Raw genomic sequence first — 21189 nt, 5'->3', positions numbered from 1 at the left:
ATTACATAAGTGTGCCCAGTGTTGAGCAGTAGTGGTGTTACAAGTAGTACGGGACACTGGCATGTTAGCCAGATAGGCTAACAACAATGGCAGAAGAGTCCAGTCACGCCAGTAACAGACAAAAAAGAGAACAACTATTTCCACAAACAGGAGGAAATAAGACTTTTGTTTCACAAACGTGAGGGACAAGTGTGTGTGTCGGATCTGTGCCATGAGTCTGGCAGTTCAGCATTTCACAAGTTTATACAGCAACCTCTGTGGGAGGATCATTTAAGACCCTGTAAAGCAAAAATAAATGTCTCATAAATAGGACACACCACAGAGATTTGAATGATTTAAAAAGATCAGCCAGTATATAAAATGGGGCTTCAAAATGGTGAAAATCCATGCCATTATCTCCACTCTCAAACACTGTGGGCTTGTTCATTGAACCCACGTCCCGCTCAACTGTTAACTGTCAATCAAATACTCAGGGCTGTAAAATGAATAAAGTAAAATCCAGGGGGGGGGGGTTCTCTCTCACACACGCACACGTGTATAAACAGGTGCGCGCGCACACACAAACACACACACAGGTGTGAGTGCGAATGATATATATATATATATATATATATATATATATATATATATATATATATATATATATATATATATATATATATATATATATATATATATATATATATATATATATATATATATATTATATATATATATGTGTGTGTGTGTGTGTGTGTGTGTGTGTGTGTGTGTGTGGCGGCACGGTGGACGACTGGTTAGAGCGTCAGCCTCACAGTTATGAGGACCCGGGTTCAATCCCCATCCCCGCCTGTGTGGAGTTTGCATGTTCTCCCCGTGCCTGCGTGGGTTTTCTCCGGGCACTCTGGCTCAGAAAATGGATGGATGGATATATATATGTCCAAGTGCGTTTTCCCTCCAGATCCATACTTCACATGCTGATGACACAAGATGCTGTATGCCTTCCCAGGTTCTTTAATCTTTCTAATATTTTAGTTTTAGGTATTCATTTCCGACTTTTTATTCCAGCCAGCGCCAATTCCACGGATTCTTGATCCCGTTATCGTCATCAAGCTTCTTTACAATGTCGGTCTCGCCATCCTCTCTCTGTACTATGTCCCTCCGTGACACCGACATACTACAAACTTACCCATTTGAAAACTTGATAGCATACAATGGATTTATTTGTGTAGAAAGATCGCACCGATAAAATATAAATGGCGGAAGATTTGCACCTTACCTGCCGTAATACGGTCTTCAATGCTGTAAATATGACGGTCACGATTACAGAACGTCAATGTCGACAGAGTACTACATTAACCCCCCCACCCCAAAGATTGACATCAATGATTTCTCTACGAGGAAAATCTGCAGAATTCCGTGGATCCGCACTTTTCACAGTCCTGAATACTACTACTGTAGATAGTAGTGTATGAAAGCACTATGAAAATGATAGTAGCTGATGCATTGTAAAAACAAATTAGGACGCTCACCTTGAAGATTGAATCGTTACGGTGGACTATAGTCATAGAAAAACTTGCCAACTTGCACTCATTGGTGGGGACTTAATGTGACTGCTAACCCATCCATCCATTTTCTGAGCCGCTTCTCCTCACTAGGGTCGCGGGCGTGCTGGAGCCTATCCCAGCTGTCATCGGGCAGGAAGCGGGGTACACCCTGAACTGGTTGCCAGCCAATCGCAGGGAACATAGGAACAAACAACAATTCCCACTCACAGTCATGCCTACGGGCAATTTAGAGTCTCCAATTCATGCATGTTTTTGGGATGTGGGAGGAAACCGGAGTGCCCGGAGAAAACCCACGCAGGCACGGGGAGAACATGCAAACTCCACACAGGCCGGGCCAGGGATTGAACCCGGGTCCTCAGAACTGTGAGGCTGATGCTCTAACCAGTCGGCCACCGTGCCCGCTAACTGTTATTAATAATAATAATAACTTTATTTTTATAGCACCTTTAAAAACCCATGCAGACAGATTGGGAGGATGAAGCCTTGGGAAGAAGACAGTTGGCTCTGCCCCACTCACTAGTAGCAGCTTAACCATGAAGGCCTGTTGTCTCCAGTGAAAGTTTACAGAACTACAGTATGCGCACACTGAGAGGCCAAACCCGACTGAACTCTTGCGCAATGTGCTGGATTCCGCAAATATGTTTATGAGTGGCCAATCAGTCGACCACTGGTTTTACAGTAATTCAACACTTGAATCGCAGGTGCACGGCGTCGCAGCGTTGCAGATTGCAGCCAATCAAAATGCACATAAGCGTTCACACACGCTAAAAATACATTTCCGGGTTTTAAGCGAGATAGACAAAAAAGACGCTGCGCTGCCCCCAATCCATATACTGTACATTATAAAGTATAATTTTTTTTTACAGCAATACTTAGTTATATTTATGATTTATAATGTACTTGTACCTGTGGATGAAAAAGTGAAGCTTTTGGCCAAAATGTATGGGGGTGGTACGTACCACATGGCTACATTCAAATGAATGGGAGCGAGCGAGACTCTTTCAAAAAAGCCACAGTCTCACTTTTATTCTCCCGCATGTTCTCTTTCTGTCCGGTCTGGTGACCTCAGTATTACGTCTCTGCTTTTTGCAGATGTTGTAGTTCTGTTGGCGTCATCAAGCCGTGACTTTCAGCTCTCACTGGAGCGGTTCAAGAGTGAAGCGGTCGGGATGAAAATCAACACCTTCAAATCCGACCCTGTGGTCGTCAGTCGTAAAAGGGAGGAGTGCCCTTTCCAGGTAGGGAATGGGATCCTGCCCCTGCCTTTTCAAAACTGAGGGGAGAATAAAGCAGGAAATCCTCACCTATATGGTCATGACCAAATGAACAAGGTCATACCAGTGGCCGAAATAAGTTCCCCCAGAATGGTGTACAAATTCTCCTTTAGAGATAGGGTGAGAAGCTCAGTCATCCGAGGGGCTCAGAGTAGAGCCGCTGCTGCTCCACATCAAGCGGAGCCAGATGAGGTGACTCGGGCATATGGTTAAGATGATACTCACCTTCCTGGTGAGGTGTTCCAGGCACGTCCCACTGGGAGGAGTCCCAGGGGATGACCCAGGACACACCGGAGAGACCATGTCTCCCGGCTGGCCTGGGAATCCCTTGGGGTCTCCCCGGAAGAGCTGGATGAAGTGGCTGGGGAAAGGGAAGCCTGCGCTTCCCTGCTTCAACTGGTGCTCCTTCGACCTGAGCTCTGATAAGCAGCAGTAAATGGATGCATGGAGAATAGGACACCTCAAGGGAGCATTATAAGCCCATCGTTATTTTCTATTATGATTAATGATGTGTTTGTAGAAATTGGAAATGGAATGGGATGTTCACTTTTTGCAGATGATCGGGAAATGTGGGTGATTTTGTTATGAAGAAAACGCAAAGACCTGTAAAAAAAAAAGTGGAGGAACGGTCATTTAAAGGGAGATTCGGATTTTCATTTGGGAAAACAAAGACAATGTTGTTCGCAAAAGAAAAGTCAATAACATGAAAGTAAAATTATATAATCAAGAACTAGAGAGAGTGAACTATTTCAAGTTTTCAGATTTATGGTTCGATGAAAGAATAACATGGGTGGTACATACTGAGCATATTGTGCCTCAACGTAAGAAAATTTTAAATATTATGAAGTATATAGTTGGGAGGAACAAGGGAGCAGCTAGACTTGCTATGAAAGCTATATACACTGGATTAATAAAATAAATAGTAGATTATGGGTGTATTACATATGTGTCAGCAACAAGCACAAATTTAGAGAAGTTCGATAAAATCCAGGATTAAAGCATTAAGATTGTGTTCAGTGGCATTCAAAACAACAAGTGGAAATGGGAGAAATGCTGTTCAGAATGAGAAGGACACAGTCATCAAATAAAATAAAAAGTTTTGGGTGTACAACAACACAGAAGAGTAGAACTTAAAATAGATCAATTGGATGTCACACTAACTGTACCATTAACAACAATACAGCCTTGGTTAATGGCTGATGCCAATGTACAACTCACACTCCTAGAAAAGAAAAATAAGAAAATAATACTTCAATTTGTTGACGTACAGGAATACATAGACGGTTATCACAGTTACAGTATGTCAAAATATGCACAGATGCTTGAAAGAACATAAGTAACAAAGTAGGAGTGTCATTTATTATTCCAGAGTTTCAGATCAAAGTGGGGAAACAAATCAGCGAGGGGTTATCAGTATAGACAGGGGAAATGGTAGCCATTTTATTAGCAACACAGTGGGTAGAAGAGACAAGACCATTGAGAACAGTAATTCATTCAGATTCCAGTGCTTACTAGTTTAAAACACAACCACTCAGACAGCAGGCTAGATATTTACCATCCATCCATTTTTCGTACTGTTTATCCTCGTTAGTGTCGCGGGCGTGCTGGAGCCTAACCCAGCTGACTCTGGGCAAGAGGCGGGGTACACCCTGGACTGATAGAAACATATAAACAAACAACCATTCGCACTCAAAATCACGAGCAATTTACAGTTCTCAATTAACCTACCATGCATGTTTTTGGGAGATGGGAGGAAACTGGAGTATCCAGAGAAAACCCACGCAGGCGAGGCCGGCTTTGAACCTCGGTCCTCAGAACTGTGAGGCAGATGCGTTAACCAGTTATGCACTGTGCCTCCCTGCCAGTTATTTTAACGGAAATTAAACAAACATTGTACAGAATTCACATGATGGGAAATATAGCTTCATTTTCATGGGTATCTCTGCACATTGAGGAAATGAGCAGGCATACAAGGAGGCAAAGAAGGCTACAAATTACATTAAAATTGACATGGGGGTACTGTATATTGGAATGCAGGTGAAGGCGATGATGAAAATGTGATTAAAGGAATGAGGAAAACGAGTGCAAATCGGAGATATGAACAACATTACATCAAGGTGTATGATTGGGACATTCTAGGTTGAACAACACGCTAGTTAAAATGGCTGAGCACAAAAGTGGTATATATGACTATTGTAAAGAAGAGGAAACGGTAGAGCATATTATTATGCATTGCAGGAGATATTAGAGAGAAAGCAGACAGTTCAGGTTGTACCCCGCCTCTCGCCCGAAGATAGCTGTGATAAGCTCCAGCACACCCGCGACCCTTGTGAGGATAAGCACTACAGAAAATGGATGGATGGATGGTACACACTCCTTACCAGTAGGTGGCGGAAATAACCATTTTGTTGTTTGCTAGCCGCCATTAATATGAAGAAGAAGCTGTACCCGGAAGTGAGTAGAAGTAGCGTTTGACAGGCATGTAAGCGCTGCAATTTTAAGGCATTGTTAGTCATAAATGCGTCTCTAAGATAAATATATATACATATATATATATTTTTTTTCTTTTTCTTTTGTAGCCTTGACAAGAGTAGAGCAATCAAGAAGGTTTAAAGTGTAGGCGACGAAGCACTCCAGAAACGTCGCAAAACGTGCAAGAGCTTTGCAAATATTTTCATACCGTAATACTAAATATAGCGCCAGTAAATGTGATTCAAAATGTACACACGCTGTCAGTGTGTGCACGTGGACGGGTTGGGTTCTCAACATAATCACCAGTGAGGTGTTTGTCCATTGATTTCGAGATTCACGTTTTGTCTCGTGTGTGACTGGTTTGGTCAAGTGAAATTATGGCTGACGATCCACAGAGAAACTTTCGCTCAACTTATTATGAGAAAGTTGGCTTTAGGGGGGTGGAGGAGAAAAAGTCCCTTGAAATACTGCTGAAGGATAACCCTCTGGGTAAGTGTCAATTTATGTCATGCAATTAAACACTGAGTGACTGACTGATCCACTAGAAGATTTAAAGACAGTTATATGGTCAAAATGATACAACTATTCCATGTCAAGTGAATCAGTCACAGTTTCGAGAATATCGGGATGTCTTTGTCTATGTTCTATCCCTACAGATTTATACAATCCAGTTAGTTTACTGAAACTTCTTTTTTTACTCTGGCAGATCTTGAAAAGCTGAGTACCTTCAGTCAACGGTTCCCCCTCCCATCTATGTATAGGGTTCATGTGTGGAAAGTGTTGCTAGGTAAGACATTGATTGATTGCTTTTCATTGAACAGACAAACATATCAGGAGATCTGTATAATAGAAAGTAAAAAAACAACATTTAAAAGAAAACATCAAACGATGTAATCGTTCAACAGGAGTACGAAGAAGTAGAAAAACTTGTTTATATACACACACACACAAGCAGTGTTTGATGACCTTGTTCGATTTCATGAAACAAGTCCTTGATTGTTGTTGCTTTTATGTATTTTATTTTTTTTTTTATTTCTCACCGTTATTGGTGGTCGAAGTCCCGCATGGCTTTCAAAACTGTCCAAATACTGTATCTTTCATCCATTCCAAATAATGAAACAAACAATGTTTTAGTGTCTTCTTGGTCAAAAAACTGTATGCGCTCCCTCTGTCTACACACCTAAACTAATGCGCAGTCCTACTTAGATAGCCATGTGAACAGATACCATGGTCACACCTAGTGGTCAACTTGTTGACTAACTTGAAAAGAAATACTTAAAATGTGTGAATTTCATCATGTACAGTTTACATTATTATATTTAGTTATGGAAATCAGTTCATACACAAATGTTGAGATAAAACATTTTGCAATTGGGATGAGGTTTTGGCAGTTGATTGCATTTGAGACAAATAGGTTTCATCATTGATGACTAGTGTTGATCAGGTAGGCATTCTGTTAACAATTCATTATAGTTTAGCCATGATTTCAAATACAAATTCACCTATATAAAATAATTGATATGTTGTCAGCCACTGCTTGTTGCAGACAAACTTCTTGTAAAATATTTTGCAAGTATCATGTCTCGAGTCACCGTCAATCTTTACTTCCTAAAACTATGGTATGCCAATTAAGACAACTATTCATCAGCATGCATGGTCATGCTGTACCTCCCCCCAAAAAAAGGGTGCAACCAAATCATGTGCTACTAGTGCAAAAGTTGGTGTATAGCCCTGATTATTAATCGTAGTAGTAGTAGTCATAGTCGTCAGGGGCGTCACACCCATGGAAAATGTGGGTATCGTAACCCCCGCTTTTTCATCATCCATACATTTTACGCTGTTGCCCCCATAACCCTTTTTTTTAATAGAGTTGGAGGCTGTGTCAAAGGCTAATTTTAGTATATGCCGCTGGCTGCTAAAAAATACACAGTTGGCTGCAAATGGCCCCCAGGCTGTAGTTTGGACACCCCTATGACACATATAATACAGTATATCAGTATCTATATTTATATATCTATATACTATGTCTATCACTATACACTTGAGACTATGTGAGTCCCAGGTTGCACGTCTGGAAACAATCAGTCTTGGAACAATGAGTCCCTCCAACATATACAGATACAGTTAGGCATGTCATGATACTATATCGACTTATCGTTTGATAAATAAAATGGACACAATAGTTTTTCCGGAATCGATAAATAGTCAAGGTGACATGGCCTGCGACTGGTTAGGACATCTGCCTCACAGTTCGTAGGACCCGGGTTCATATCCGGCCATGCCTCTGTGGAGTTTGCATGTTCTCCCTGTGCGGGTTTTCTCCGGGTACTCCGGTTTCCTCCCACATACCAAAAACATGCATGGTAATTTAATTGAAAATACAATTGCCTGTCAGTGTGAATGTGAGTGCGAATGGTTGTTTGTTTATGTGTGGCCTGTGATTGGTTGGCGACCAGTTCAGAGTGTTCCCTGCTTCTCACCCAGAGTTACCTGGTGGGCCTACCCCAGCACGCCCGCAACCCTGGTGAGGGTAAGCAGTACGGAAAATGGATGGATAGATAAATTGTCATTGTTGTGCTAAGCCAGCGTGCGAATCACAGTGAACTAACAGAGTTGGACGGCTGTGTCATTAGCCGCTAGTGGGCTCATGGAACGGCGGTGGACGGGTACACTCTTGCTGGTGTTGGCTCCGTCCAGTATTCCACACTCCACAGCCTTGCTGCAAATGCAGCAACGTAGATTCACACAACAGAGAGACTTAATGGAAAGTTAACTGTTTGTTGTCGCAAGCTAGCTCGCGAGCTAACAAGCTAGTCTGCAAGCTAGCTAACGAGCTAGCGAATTGAGCTACACAGAGAGAAAAAAAAAAAGTTGTGCTAAACATGTCGTTGAAAACAGAGCTTCACTCCTCGTTGTTGTGTGTGTTAGTCCCCAATTAACAAACACGGGAACGTTTATTAAGCATCACCTCAGTGGCACACGTTATTCAGCCATTAGTTGACGACTCGACTTTACACCGATTTTATCGGGCTGATCGGTATCGGACGATAATTAGCATTTTATGCTGATCGGCTTTAATGTCATAATTCGCCGATCCGATCAATGACTTCATTGATCGGCTCCGCAAAAGACATTTACTTCGCGTCGCCATCGTGCACAGTATATTTGAATCCAAAAGCTGGTTTATTTTTAGCCTTGTCGCGCGTCTTTTGACGTAGTATTGGAAATATCTGACGGCCAATAAAGTTATTAAAAAATAAAAATTAAAAAAACATGTTGGCGGTGTGGAACAGGCAACACGTCTGAGACAGACAACACGTAATGCCCGGATCAGACTACAAGACAAATTTTGCTCTTTCTCAATTGCTCTGTCAGACTACTGCAATGAAATCTTGTAATAAAACCCACCGCATCCCGTTTTTTTACGATCGTTGGGCTTTATCTTGTCAACTCATATGCGACCGGATACACGCGTTATCGTGGCGACGAGAACACGAGTGGATCGCGCCGACTATATTATAAGAACAAAATGGGAAAAAACGTGTGTTGGTGGTCACCGGTGCTTGGGAAAGGACGTTCGTTTAAGGCTTGCTTGAGGTATGTTCCCGTACTTTGAATACGATTAAAAAATGCTTGAAAAAAACAACTTAGAAGTAGTTAAAAGCAAGATCTCCGTTGAGCTCCGTCGGGAGCCGCTATATTTATGCTGTGCGTAAACAGTGATGTCACCGCCCATTTACGTCGAGATGAAGCCTGCGCAGAGCTTTTACGGGCTAGAGTTGGGAATCAAGAACCGATTGGAACCGGGACTAATGTTCAGGTTTTCCCGGAATTGTTCAAATTAAAAAATTTCGGTTCCCAGTTTCGATGCCTACGATCCGCCCACCCTGAAGAAGTGGCGAAAACCAACAAAGAAGTGACGAAAACCAACGAAGAAGAACACACATGAAGAAGTGGCGAAAACCAACAAAGAAGTGACGAAAACCAACGAAGAAGAACACACATGAAGACGTGTTTGGAATAAGATTATATTGTGCGAAGGAGGCTTTCACGACATGTAGCGTCTGACGCGCTCCGATCTTCAGCCTACACCGCGCGGCGGTTCAGTGAAGTCAACTCTCAGTCAACTGGGTGAGTGAGACGATAAAATACGTCTCACTCACGTACAATTGCAGGAAATATAGAGATTTCATTATCTACGGTCCATAATATCATCAAAAGGATCAGAGAATCTGGAGAAATCACTGCATGTAAGCGGCAAGGCTGAAAACCAACATTGAATGCCCGTGACCTTCGATCCCTCAGGCGGCACTGCATCAAAAACCGACATCATTGTGTAAAGGATATCACCACATGGGCTCAGGAACACTTCAGAAAACCAGTGTCAGTAAATACAGTTCGGCGCTACATCCGTAAGTGCAACTTGAAACTCTACTATGCAAAGCAAAAGCCATTTATCAACAATACCCAGAAACGCCGCCGGCTTCTCTGGGCCCGAGGTTATCTAAGATGGACTGATGCAAAGTGGAAAAGTGTTCTGTGGTCCGACAAGTCCACATTTCAAATTGTTTTTGGAAATTGTGGACGTTGTGTCCTCCGGGTCAAAGAGGAAAAGAACCCGTGCTGTTATGGACGCAAAGTTCAAAAGCCAGCATCTCTGATGGTATGGGGCTGTATTAGTACCAATGGCATGGGTAATTTACACATCTGTGAAGGCACCATTAATGCTGAAAGGTACACACAGGTTTTGGAGAAACATATGTATGTATATATACATATATATATATACATACATATATACATGTGTGTAGAGAGCTAGAGTAAAATGACTGATCGCAACCCCCAGCAAATATTGTAAAACCTTACACTGTGGTTATCAGAGTAAATAATGAAACAGCTTGTGGTCAATCTTTATCTACATCACTATACTGACTGTTTTTATTCATGACACATCAGGATTCTTTCTAAAGCCTACTCATATGTTCTTCAGGCATCCTGCCACCCCACAGTGACTCTCATACTCTGGTTGGAAGCTACAGAAAGGATCAGTACCAAGACATCATGGAGGCTCTGGAGGTGATGAGATTCATCAACTCTTCCACATCCTCCACCCATGTGTACTTGCGTATGTTCCAGCTGGAGAGCCAGGTGCTACCGCGCTGCTCTGAAATCTCACCACCAGTAAGTAAGTAAATATAAGTAAATATTCACTCGATAAAAGTGACATCTTCACTTTTATCGAGTGAATATTTACTTTAACATCATGTCGATTTCAAGAGACACAAAGGATGTCAAGTACAGCAGCCACCCTGTACGAACTAAATGTTTAATTGTCAACAATTAAATTTAATGTCATTAATAATCTTTCAGTATACACATATGCCCATATTCTCCCATGTGTGTAAGAAGGAATGCACTTTTCTGGCTTCGCATAGATATGCATTCTGGAGAATGAAGAGAAAACTAATCAGCTACTAAACTGTTGGATTTATCTTACCCAACATTATAAAAAATAGACACAAAAGGAATGAAGACGCTGGTTTCTTTTTCTCATGAGGAGGGCGTATGGGAGATTGTTCAGATTACAGCCTCTCAACACGCTCTAAAAAATCTCTCCCGTCGCTCCTGTATTTATTTGAAATAGGGAGGTTTCTAAGTTTACAAGACATAACGTACTAAGCCACAAGACACAACACACTAAGGGTAGGGTTTCAAGGTGAAAACATGGGACCAACACCTGCCACGTCCTTCTCTCTTATGATTCCTGCTGAGTCATCTTCTTGAAGGCGAGACATGTTCCTTTCTCAAAATCGTCCATAATACTAATGCAAGCTAAGCAAATAAATGATAACTTCTACAATATATTTAACATTTCCCTCCTGTTTATCATGTATTTGCACAAATTCTCATATCATTTTACAGTCATTTTTTTAACTGTAGAATCATTTTTATGTAACAAATACATTTACACTCAGAATAAACTTATCATACATGAATGTTGTAGTTTAAACATCGTAATCACCTGGATCAGGAAACAAATCAGGTAAAACAACATCATCATCATCGTCATTATTATCAACCTCCAATAAAGGATACATATGCTCCATACGGTTCCATGTGGGTAATTGCTGTGGTGATTAATCTACTGATTAAAGCCCAAATGCATGGGATACAACAACATCCACACCATGTCAGAATGGCTGCAAAAACAGCAATTGATATCAATATTGGTGAAATTAGGGTTTTGTATTTACCAAAAACGTCCATCCAGCTGTCCCACAAGGAGTGTTGATTGAGGGTCCATAGACCATCGATGGCTCTGGTCAAGCTGCCATCTGAAGGAGTATTGTTTGTTCTCCAAAGATACCGCAAACACCTCCCTCTCTTGCGAGGAGCATGTCGACAGCTATGTTTTGGAACGTCCTTGAACTGCTCATGCACAGCTTCCAAACCACTCTTCGTCCAATTTCCTAATCTCTGTACATTGAAGTGGATATAGTTTATCCCATCAACACTTTTATTAATCGTACACCACCAGCATAGGAAGTATTCAAATCCTCCTGCAACTTGGTCAGCTAATTTGTATTGATTAGGAACCCCACGAGGAACACCTATGGCGTCGATGTATGTTTTATGTTGGATAATTTTGCCTCTTGCCAGGATAAATCTCTTTTTTGTCTATGTTCTAGATTGGACAAAAACATTGGTGCCCTTTCCATTAAATCTTGAACAGGCATAGGGTATACTGACACATGCAATATCAAAGTGATAATAGCGCACAATCCAGATATTTCTTTAGGTAATCTATCAAACAGTCTATCATCTCCGCACCACCACCAGATGTCGCTCCGTGATACTGGCATAAAATTTGGTCCGACTTTTAAGGTTACTTTACACTGTGTGTCGTTCAATGGTCCTAATTTTTTGCCTTTACTAATCATGTTTATACAAGTGAAATTATTTGGTGCTACTAAAGTAGAAAACATCGGTTTGTGTTTATCTGCTTTTGTTACGGGATATATAGGATCCCATGATTTACAACTCTCAGTTGGTACAGTAGCGTTCATTAATGGAATAATACAATCTTGTGATAATTGTGCCGGAACTATGCGCAACAAAGGCCTGGGACCCATGCAAACCACACAATCGTTTCTCGCTACATTTGCTGCTTGTTCCACCAATAGTAACCAATTGTTATTTTGTCCTGAAACTCCTGTGACAACAAGGAACCAATCATCAGTAGTTATGTTGTTAACCATTAAAATTTGTCCACCTTTCTTTGAAGTTTTCAATGGCATTTCTGGTTTAACACGATTCCCATAACACAATGCTACTTGGAAGTGGGGATCTTTTCCGCCAGAATATGCCCACAAGCTCATCATCAAACACACTGGGTGACTTGATTTGTATTTCAATATTAAACTATGGGCCGTTTTGCTTATGTTAAACTTCTTTCTATGTTCTTTTGCTGTTTTTTTTAGTGCTAATGTAAATTTCATTTTGTAGTTTTGCACTTTGCTTTTCCCAATAATTGCGTTCTTGTTGTGGAATACTCATATTGGCTATCAGTATAGATTGTACCATCTTTATTTATCATTAGTTTGCATGCCTCGGTTAATGCTACTAATTCAGCAGCTTGTTCAGCCAATTCCTGACAATCATGCTGCGTGCCTTCATCAAGTAAGGGTATTAGTGTGGCTGGATTTAAGGTTGTGCATCGCGCAACAGTCAAATGTGGTTGTGACAGCAAGATGGCCATGCACGATAAATGTCTTGCAGGTGATAAAAACGCCATATTCGTTTGCAATAGGAGAGCAGACACTGTATGTGGGATCTTAATAGTTAATGGATGAAATAACACAATTGTGAAACTGCTCTCTACTGCCGTCAAGGCTGCCACAACTGCTCTGACACAATGTGGTAATGCACACGTCACGCTGTCCAATTTAGTCAAAAAATAAGCCCTTGGTCTAAGCTTATCACCGTATTGTTGTGTAAGTACGGAGGTCATGTAATAGCTTTTACAATCTACCATTTGAATGAATGTTTTATCATTAAATTTGGAAGGCCTAGCGCAGCACTGGACACCAAATGTTGTTTAATGTCACAGAGGCCTTTTCTGCCTCTGTATTCCATTAAACAGGTGATGTCATTTTAAGGTTGTCTTCATACATTAATTTTGACAATGGTGCAACAATTTCTGCATAGTTTGGAATCCATGCTCTACAATAATTTGTCAGACCTAAAAATGATTATTATATGTTTCTTCGTCTGTGGTTTAGGATTTTTTAACACTATAGCTTTCCTGTCTTCTAATATAGTCCTTCCTCCTACACTTAAATTATGGCCTAGATATTTGACTTGTCTTTTACACCATTGCAATTTTTGTTAACTTTATGTCCCTCTTCTGCTAGATGATACAGTAAGGCCAATTCATACTTTTACACATTCACACGATATTAGTAACGTTTTTACAAACACACGGAAACACAGAAACACGGAATTTAAGTACGTACAGGACTCCGCCGTCCCCGCGGAATTTGTCGGACTCCGCCGTCCCTCCATTACTTGCCAGTGACTAGTATTACACAAGGTTTATTCTCCCGCAGACTTTTTCGTCGCACAATTAACTCACTCTTTAATCCTTTTTCCTAAAATTTATTTTTAAATTTAACTCACCAGTCGTCTTCAATCCTGTGGATTGTCGTCAACCTTCAGATCCCAGTTGAGGAGAACGAAGACCAGTCCCGTAAAGGGTCTTACTTGCCGTGGCCACGGTCTCTTAACTGGAAGTCGGCTCCACAACTGGAATCCTCGGGTGTGTTGACATCCGGCTCGAAGGACCAATTTAATGTTGGATTTATCTTACCCAACATTATAAAAAATAGACACAAAAGGAATGAAGACGCTGGTTTCTTTTTCTCATGAGGAGGGCGTATGGGAGATTGTTCAGATTACAGCCTCTCAACACGCTCTAAACAATCTCTCCCGTCGCTCCTGTATTTATTTGAAATAGGGAGGTTTCTAAGTTTACAAGACATAACGTACTAAGCTACAAGACACAACACACTAAGGGTAGGTTTTCAAGGTGAAAACATGGGACCAACACCTGCCACGTCCCGGCCACGTCCTTCTCTCTTATGATTCCTGTTGAGTCATCTTCTTGAAGGCGAGACATGTTCCTTTCTCAAAATCGTCCATAATACTAATGCAAGCTAAGCAAATAAATGATAACTTCTACAATATATTTAACATAAACTCAAAGCACCTGCACAGGTTTCCCCAGGTGTCATTAAATTGCTTCAGTTTTGTTAATTTGTCTCAGTTGGGTTCTGATTCACAACTGGCCAGAAGACTGTCATTGAGACCCTCCATAGGATGCGTAATCAGAATCAGATTTATCTTCATTCGCCAATATGTTAAAAAAAACACACAAGGAATTTGTCTCCGGTAATAGGAGCCGCTCTCGTACGACAATTGACAGAGAACACTTTTGAGACATAAAAACATTGACAAAGAAAACAGTCACTGAGCAATAAAGGTTTGCTAGTTATCTGTTAATGCCGGTACAATTTTTTATTTTATTTTTTTGAAAATTGTGCAAAAAGATAGCACTTAGAGGAGTTTGAATGACTAATATTGCAATAGTCCAGTGCAATGACCATTAAAAACTGTTCTGGCAGAAAAATGATACAGATCCTCCATTCTGCTTAGCCGAACAGGACCAAAAATTGTGGTGGAATGTGGGCATTCCATGTCAAATCTTGCCTTGCCTTAATTAACTTTCCTTGCCTTAATTAACATCAGTACTGGCAATAGATATTACATTGTAATATGAACTAGTGGGACTAAAATGTATTCATGTAATATTGATTGAAGGAGCGATGGGAGTATTGCTTTGATCACTGAATCTACCGCTAACATAGCACTAGTTATTGGCAAGTTAATACTAGTCTGATTTCCTTCTCTCTGATCCTCCGTGAGCTTCGAGTGACGAAGCGAGGCGGTTTCAAAGTGGTCTATGAGGGCAACCACTCACCAGTGGCTTTCTTACAAAGCAATTGGCTCTGAAGTGGCCGTCCTTCATCTGTCGCACTCCAACGCTAACGCACTCCTCTCAACACTGCGGTCACGTGGGCAAGTCAGCCAATCAGTGTATTTCTTTAGACGTCACACATGGTCACATGAGTTATGCGTCCAATCGGGTGAATTTACACTCAAATGTGGAAGTGAATCGCTGTATCAGCCTGGTTCAGTGGCTTGGCTCTGTATAAATGTCACTGTAACGGACACGCCATCAACCAGATGTCCTCAGCGACCCCCAACCTCTGATAGTTCTGCATTCACACCTTGTGCCCTGCTGAGACAGACGGTCACAAGAAGCCTGGTTTATGTCACCCAGACCTTAAACTAATTAACAGGTCCCCTTGAAACCTGGGCTTCCAGTTATCAAAGACCCCCCCCCGGTGCGCAGGACCAAGATACCGACCAAAGGTTTGGAAAATGTGCTGGTCAAAGCATGCCAAGATAAAGTTCAAAAAAACATTTGCTCCTTTGAAATGTATGCAAGACCCTCTGGGACAATTGATGGAACACAAGGGACACCCGCTGGCGGTGGTGCGTTACTGCCAGTCGCGAGCTGTGCCACAGATTTCTCAGAATTTGAATGGCTGTTTGATATTTTACAAACTTTGTATGGAAGCTCTGTGTATATAACCACACCAACGTCACCAGTGATTGTTTTTGCCAAATTTCAATGTCTACTGGTTAAATCTGTCAACTGAATATGCTTGTTCAACTCTGAACAAACACAGAAATGTTACACAAACAGCAAGTGTTATTAGCCACAAAATAAGGTTGAAATACCATTGCATAGATTAAACAGGGTGTGTGCGTGACAATGCAAAGGTGTGAACCGATTTCTTTTTCTTAGATCCAACCATTAATCATTTATTTCCACTGGTTTAAAACCACAAATAATCCTAAAATAAAAATCAATACAAAGAGGCGCTGTCTGCCCTCCGTTTGATCTCGTGGCTAGCCTCACTCTCCCCTGTGCATAAAAGGCTGAAGCCCCTTTGTTCTGGGCTCGCTCTTGTTTTTCAACTTGCCGAGGAAACTGGCGGCCAGCCAGGGAGCCCCACCTCTCACCACGAGGTGGCGGAAATGCCACCAAACCTTCCCGCCGCGCCGCCAAGCGTGGACCCCAGGAAGCACCAACTAGCTCTGCAAAAGTAAACTTTCGGGGGTGTGTGGGGCAGTTTATGGACAAAGATCCGTTGGGAAGGAATTGCGGTGCAAGTATTTACCTGACCGCCTGGCGAACAACGCCACTGCACACGCACTGGCTACTCTGCACTTGAATTCCTTTTTTTTTTCTTTTCCTTTTTCTTCCAAACACCCTTTTCGGCGTCCTTGTCCAACCATCGGGAAGGTTTACCAGCCTGCCGAAATTGTGTTCTATGCAATATGAGTTCGTGCTGTCTTACTAAGGTCAAATTGGTGCATATTTGAGTTTAAATTAACACTAACAGAAATTTGCAACTCTCGCATTGTCACGGCGCATGCTCCTTCCACCCTCGCAACACGAGTTCAGTCATTCACCCTACAATTTGTTCTTTACGTATGTTATGCTTGTAATCTTTGTAGTCCAGTCCCTCTGCATTGTTTTCCCTTTTCGATTTTAATTTTCTATAAAATCCCACTTCCTGTCCTGCTTTGTGTACTTGAGAATAAGAATAAAGCCGCTCAAATCGCACTCGTATTTCATTCCTGTTTTTTGTCCCCTTACTTAGATTTTACACATCTAAAAACAGACGTGGTTCCCCTTTACGAGACAGAAATAGTATGATTATAACGTTAAACGTAAAAAATCGAGCTAAACCGGAAGCAATGCAGGCGTTGCTTCCAGCGTATTCTTTTCCTAAATTAATTACGTTTTAATCCAAAACCAATATATGCCACATATTGATGCTGCCCGTGTGAGGCCGATATCAAGTCACGTTAAACTCAAACATACAAAATTCACAATATTTTGCAATAAATATAGGCAGGGTGTCCGCCATCTTGGTGGGGGCCTGTCCAGGCGTAGTCTATGTGTGAGCAGCATGTTCAAGTTTAGTCTGTGTGTGAGCATCACTTTGTTACCGTGGTGACACAGAGTTCCGAGCACTTGTGAAGTTGAGAAACTAAGATTAGCCCTCATAGTAAAACTGAAGTGAGTTTGTTACATTGTTACATGTTATTTGGATATCCGTGTTTTCTGCGCTGCATGCTTTGAACAGTGGGAAGATTTCCTCCATAAATCCTTTCTTAAAAAGGCCTTCAAGGACCGCAAAAGGGGCTACAAATTCTGGGCGTAATTTGTGATACATTGTCCCCTCCCTGGATAGCTTCTGGAGTACCTGACCAGACTTGTTATATAACTGATGTGGAGTTGGGGAATTTTATTTTGAGCTTCGCTGCGTATATAGGAGATTTGGGAAGTCACTGGTTGCAGGTAAATGCGCTCCATACCGGGAATTCCTATTGTTTGTAAGTTGAGCTCCGAGCTAAAGTGTGGCGTCCGTGTCTGTCGTCATTTTTGCTTTATGCGTTTGAAACCACGCGCCTCCTTTAAGGACACCGTTTTGTCGTTTCCTTCTTCGTGGCGTGGAAACATTGTGTATACTTGGGATTGTCCTCGAGTCCCCCCTCATGGACGTTCAGGCCATTACGCAGCTTGTTGGGGGAAGATTCCACAAGACGTCATTGTGACATCGGCACTTTGGTTCCCTTCTTCGTGGCATTGAACCGTTGTATATGCTTTGGGTTGTCCTCAAGGGCACCCTTTGTGGACGTTCGTGCCATTACGCAACTTCCGGCAGACTGACTGACTGGAAGCTGCTAGCTGACTAGCCAGCTATTACCAAACGAGTGCGAAGACGTTGGTCGTTGCTTTTCAAATACAACCCCAATTCCAATGAAGTTGGAACGTTGTGTTAAACATAAATAAAAACAGACTACAATGATTTGCAAATCATGTTCGACCTATATTTAATTGAATACACTACAAAGACAAGATATTTAATGTTCAAACTGATAATCTTTATTGTTTTTAGCAAATAATCATTAACTTGGAATTTTATGGCTGCAACACGTTCCAAAAAAGCTGGGACAGGGTCTTGTTTACCACTGTGTTTCATCACCTTTTCTTTTGACAACATTCAATAAACGTTTGGGAACTGAGGACACTAATTGTTGAAGCTTTGTAGGTGGAATTCTTTCCCATTCTTGCTTGATGTACAGCTTCAGCTGTTCAACAATCCGGGGTCTCCGTTGTCGTATTTTACGCTTCATAATGTGCCACACATTTTCAATGGGAGACAGGTCTGGACTGCAGGCAGGCCAGTCTAGTACCCGCACTCTTTTATTACGAAGCCACGCTGTTGTAACACGTGCAGAATGTGGTTTGGCATTGTCTTGCTGAAATAAGCAGGGGAGTCCATGAAAAAGACGTTGCTTGGATGGCAGCATATGTTTCTCCAAAACCTGTCTGTACCGTTCAGCCTTATCGAAGGGATCGAAGGTCACGGGCATTCAATGTTGGTTTTCGGCCTTGCCGCTTACATGCAGTGATTTGTCCAGATTCTCTGAACCTTTTGATGATATTGGACATTGGAATTGGGGTTGTACATTTTAATTTGTTTATCAAAGCCAAGTAAACTAATTGGTTGAATGAGTCGAAATTTCAAATTGAGTTAATTAGCTGATTTGTTTCACTCCAGCTAAGTGCCTTTTCAATTGTTTTAAATCAACGATTAAAGTGACAGCACCCACGCGTCAATTTTATTTCGAACGAATAAACTTTGTTCATAAAATTTGACAACAATTTTGTTCTATTCGATTACTGCTTCTACGCACATTCTCAAACACATTTAAAGTTTTGTGATAAACCCTCAGAACTTAGTTTGCGAACACTGTTCAATTAACAATAAATTACCCCGCTTGTATTGCTTGTATTGTGCATCTTTCCCAAAATTAGATGCACCGCCTCAACGGCTTACAATAATAACAACCTAGTTGTGTACAACGTACAGCTACCACCAAAGCTGCATTCCGCTTGTCCAGCCGGTACCCATCAGCTGCCTCAGGAGTCCCACAGGCCAAAAAGGCCCGATAAGACTCCTTCTTCAGCTTGACGGATCCCTCACCGTTGGTGCCAAGTGCACGTCTGGACACCCTTATGCTTGAACATGGTGTTCGTTATGGACAATCCGTGATGAGCACAGAAGTCCAATAACAGAACTCTGATTGGGGGGGCCGTTCCTCCCAATCACGCCCTTCCAGGTCTCACTGTCATTGCCCACGTGAGCATTGAAGTCCCCCAGTAGAACGATGGAGTCCCCAGCGGGAGCGCTCTTGAGCACCCCCTCCAAGGACTCCAAAAAGGGTGGGTACTCTGAACTGCTGTTTGGTGTATAGGCACAAACAACACTCAGGACCCGTCCCCCCCACCAGAAGGCGGAGGGAGGCTACCCTCTCGTCCAACGGGGTGAACCCCAACGTACAGGCGCCGAGCCGGGGAGCAATAAGTATACCCGCACCTGCTCGGCGCCTCTCACCGTGGGCAACTCCATAGTGGAAGAGTCCAACTCCTCTCGAGAGGACTGGTACCACAGCCCAAGCTGTGCGTGGAGGCGAGTCCGACGATATCTAGTCGGAACTTCTGAACCTCAAACACCAGCTCGGGCTCCTTCCCTGCCAGAGAGGTGACATTCCACATCCCGAGAGCCAGTTTCTGTAGCCGGGGATCGAATCGCCAAGGTCCACGCCTTCGGCCACCGCCCAACTCGCACTGCACCCGACCCCTATGGCCCCTCCCACAGGTGGTGAGCCCATGGGAAGGGGGACCCACGTTACCCTTTCGGGCTGTGCCCGGCCGGGCCCCATGGGTGCAGGCCCGTCCACCAGGCGCTCGCCTTCGAGCCCCACCTCCAGGCCTGGCTCCAGAGGGGGGCCCCGGTGACCCGCGTCCGGGCAAGGGAAACCTGAGTCAATTTTTTGTCGTCGTCATAAGGGGTCTTTGAGCCGTGCTTTGTCTGGTCCCTTACCTCAGATCTGTTTGCCATGGGTGACCCTGCCAGGGGCATAAAGCCCCAGACAACTTAGCTCCTAGGATCATTGGGACACACAAACCCCACCACCACGATAAGGTGACTGCTCAAGGTTTTTTTTTTTTGGAAATCTAAACAAAGCAAATATGGAAGAGGACAGAAATTTCAAAACACTGTTGAAAAGCTACATCCAAACACCAGCCAGCAGTTTGGTGTGGCAGCGTGCCCGTGCACAATGTCCAGTGCCCAACTGTGTGAACTGGCCGCCAAATGTTTTGCTAAACAAAAAACACCCTCCCTCTAAAGCACAAGACTCGGGCGTCGTCTTCACAAATGACCGCTGCAGATGGAATTAGAGGGAGCTACGTGCGATACGCGTACGACCGACACACAACGTTCTGACAACCAAAAGAACTCGTTTAATCCAAACAAACAATTTCGGCTCACATTTATCAATGGTCCTCGTAACCAACAACACTAATCCAATTATAAATCAAAATCATATAATAACCGTAACTTTAATTCATGCCAAAACCACACGTCGAAACAGGGTACACGCAACCCGCCTAATTCTGACTCATCTAACCGAGACCCTAAAATGACAAGTGAAACCGGGAAAAGGTCCCCAGAGTTAACAGCTCCCAAAGGGAACTTAGTGCCGTGGCAGAAGAATTACTTGAGAAGCTCTGCAGCCTGTCCAAAGACAAAAAGCGGAACCCATCATTATACACTAGGCCTGACTGGGTTGGACGGATCCATAGAGGACCTCCGTTGTTCCCCTAACAACCTGTCCAATCCCTC

The 21189-nt window shown here is 42.6% G+C and overlaps 1 protein-coding gene and 1 long non-coding RNA gene across 5 annotated transcripts in view; one reads left to right on the top strand and one right to left on the bottom strand.

The window, feature by feature from the left end:
* Window positions 1–3621: 3621 nt before the first annotated feature.
* On the bottom strand, window positions 3622–5146 carry LOC133480814 (uncharacterized). The gene is made up of 3 exons (XR_009789371.1): window positions 5097–5146; window positions 4550–4638; window positions 3622–4475 (listed from the first exon to the last, which is right to left on the bottom strand). It is a non-coding gene; the product is annotated as an uncharacterized LOC133480814 (long non-coding RNA).
* Window positions 5147–5281: 135 nt separating this feature from the next.
* Window positions 5282–21189, top strand: part of tbc1d7 (TBC1 domain family, member 7) — a 61402-nt gene continuing 45494 nt past the window's right edge. For all 4 annotated transcript variants that reach the window (XM_061779440.1, XM_061779438.1, XM_061779439.1 and 1 more), the window contains exons 1-3: window positions 5282–5782; window positions 6000–6080; window positions 10284–10474. In XM_061779440.1, the coding sequence (XP_061635424.1) occupies window positions 5671–5782; window positions 6000–6080; window positions 10284–10474 (384 nt within the window). In that variant the 5' untranslated portion in view covers window positions 5282–5670. The remainder of the gene's footprint in view (window positions 5783–5999; window positions 6081–10283; window positions 10475–21189) is intronic.

The sequence above is a fragment of the Phyllopteryx taeniolatus genome, chromosome 7, assembly GCF_024500385.1.
Source record: "Phyllopteryx taeniolatus isolate TA_2022b chromosome 7, UOR_Ptae_1.2, whole genome shotgun sequence".
Taxonomy (NCBI): Eukaryota; Metazoa; Chordata; class Actinopteri; order Syngnathiformes; family Syngnathidae; genus Phyllopteryx; species Phyllopteryx taeniolatus.
Note: the sequence above shows the minus strand (reverse complement) of the source record. Positions and strands in the feature narration are given on the sequence as shown.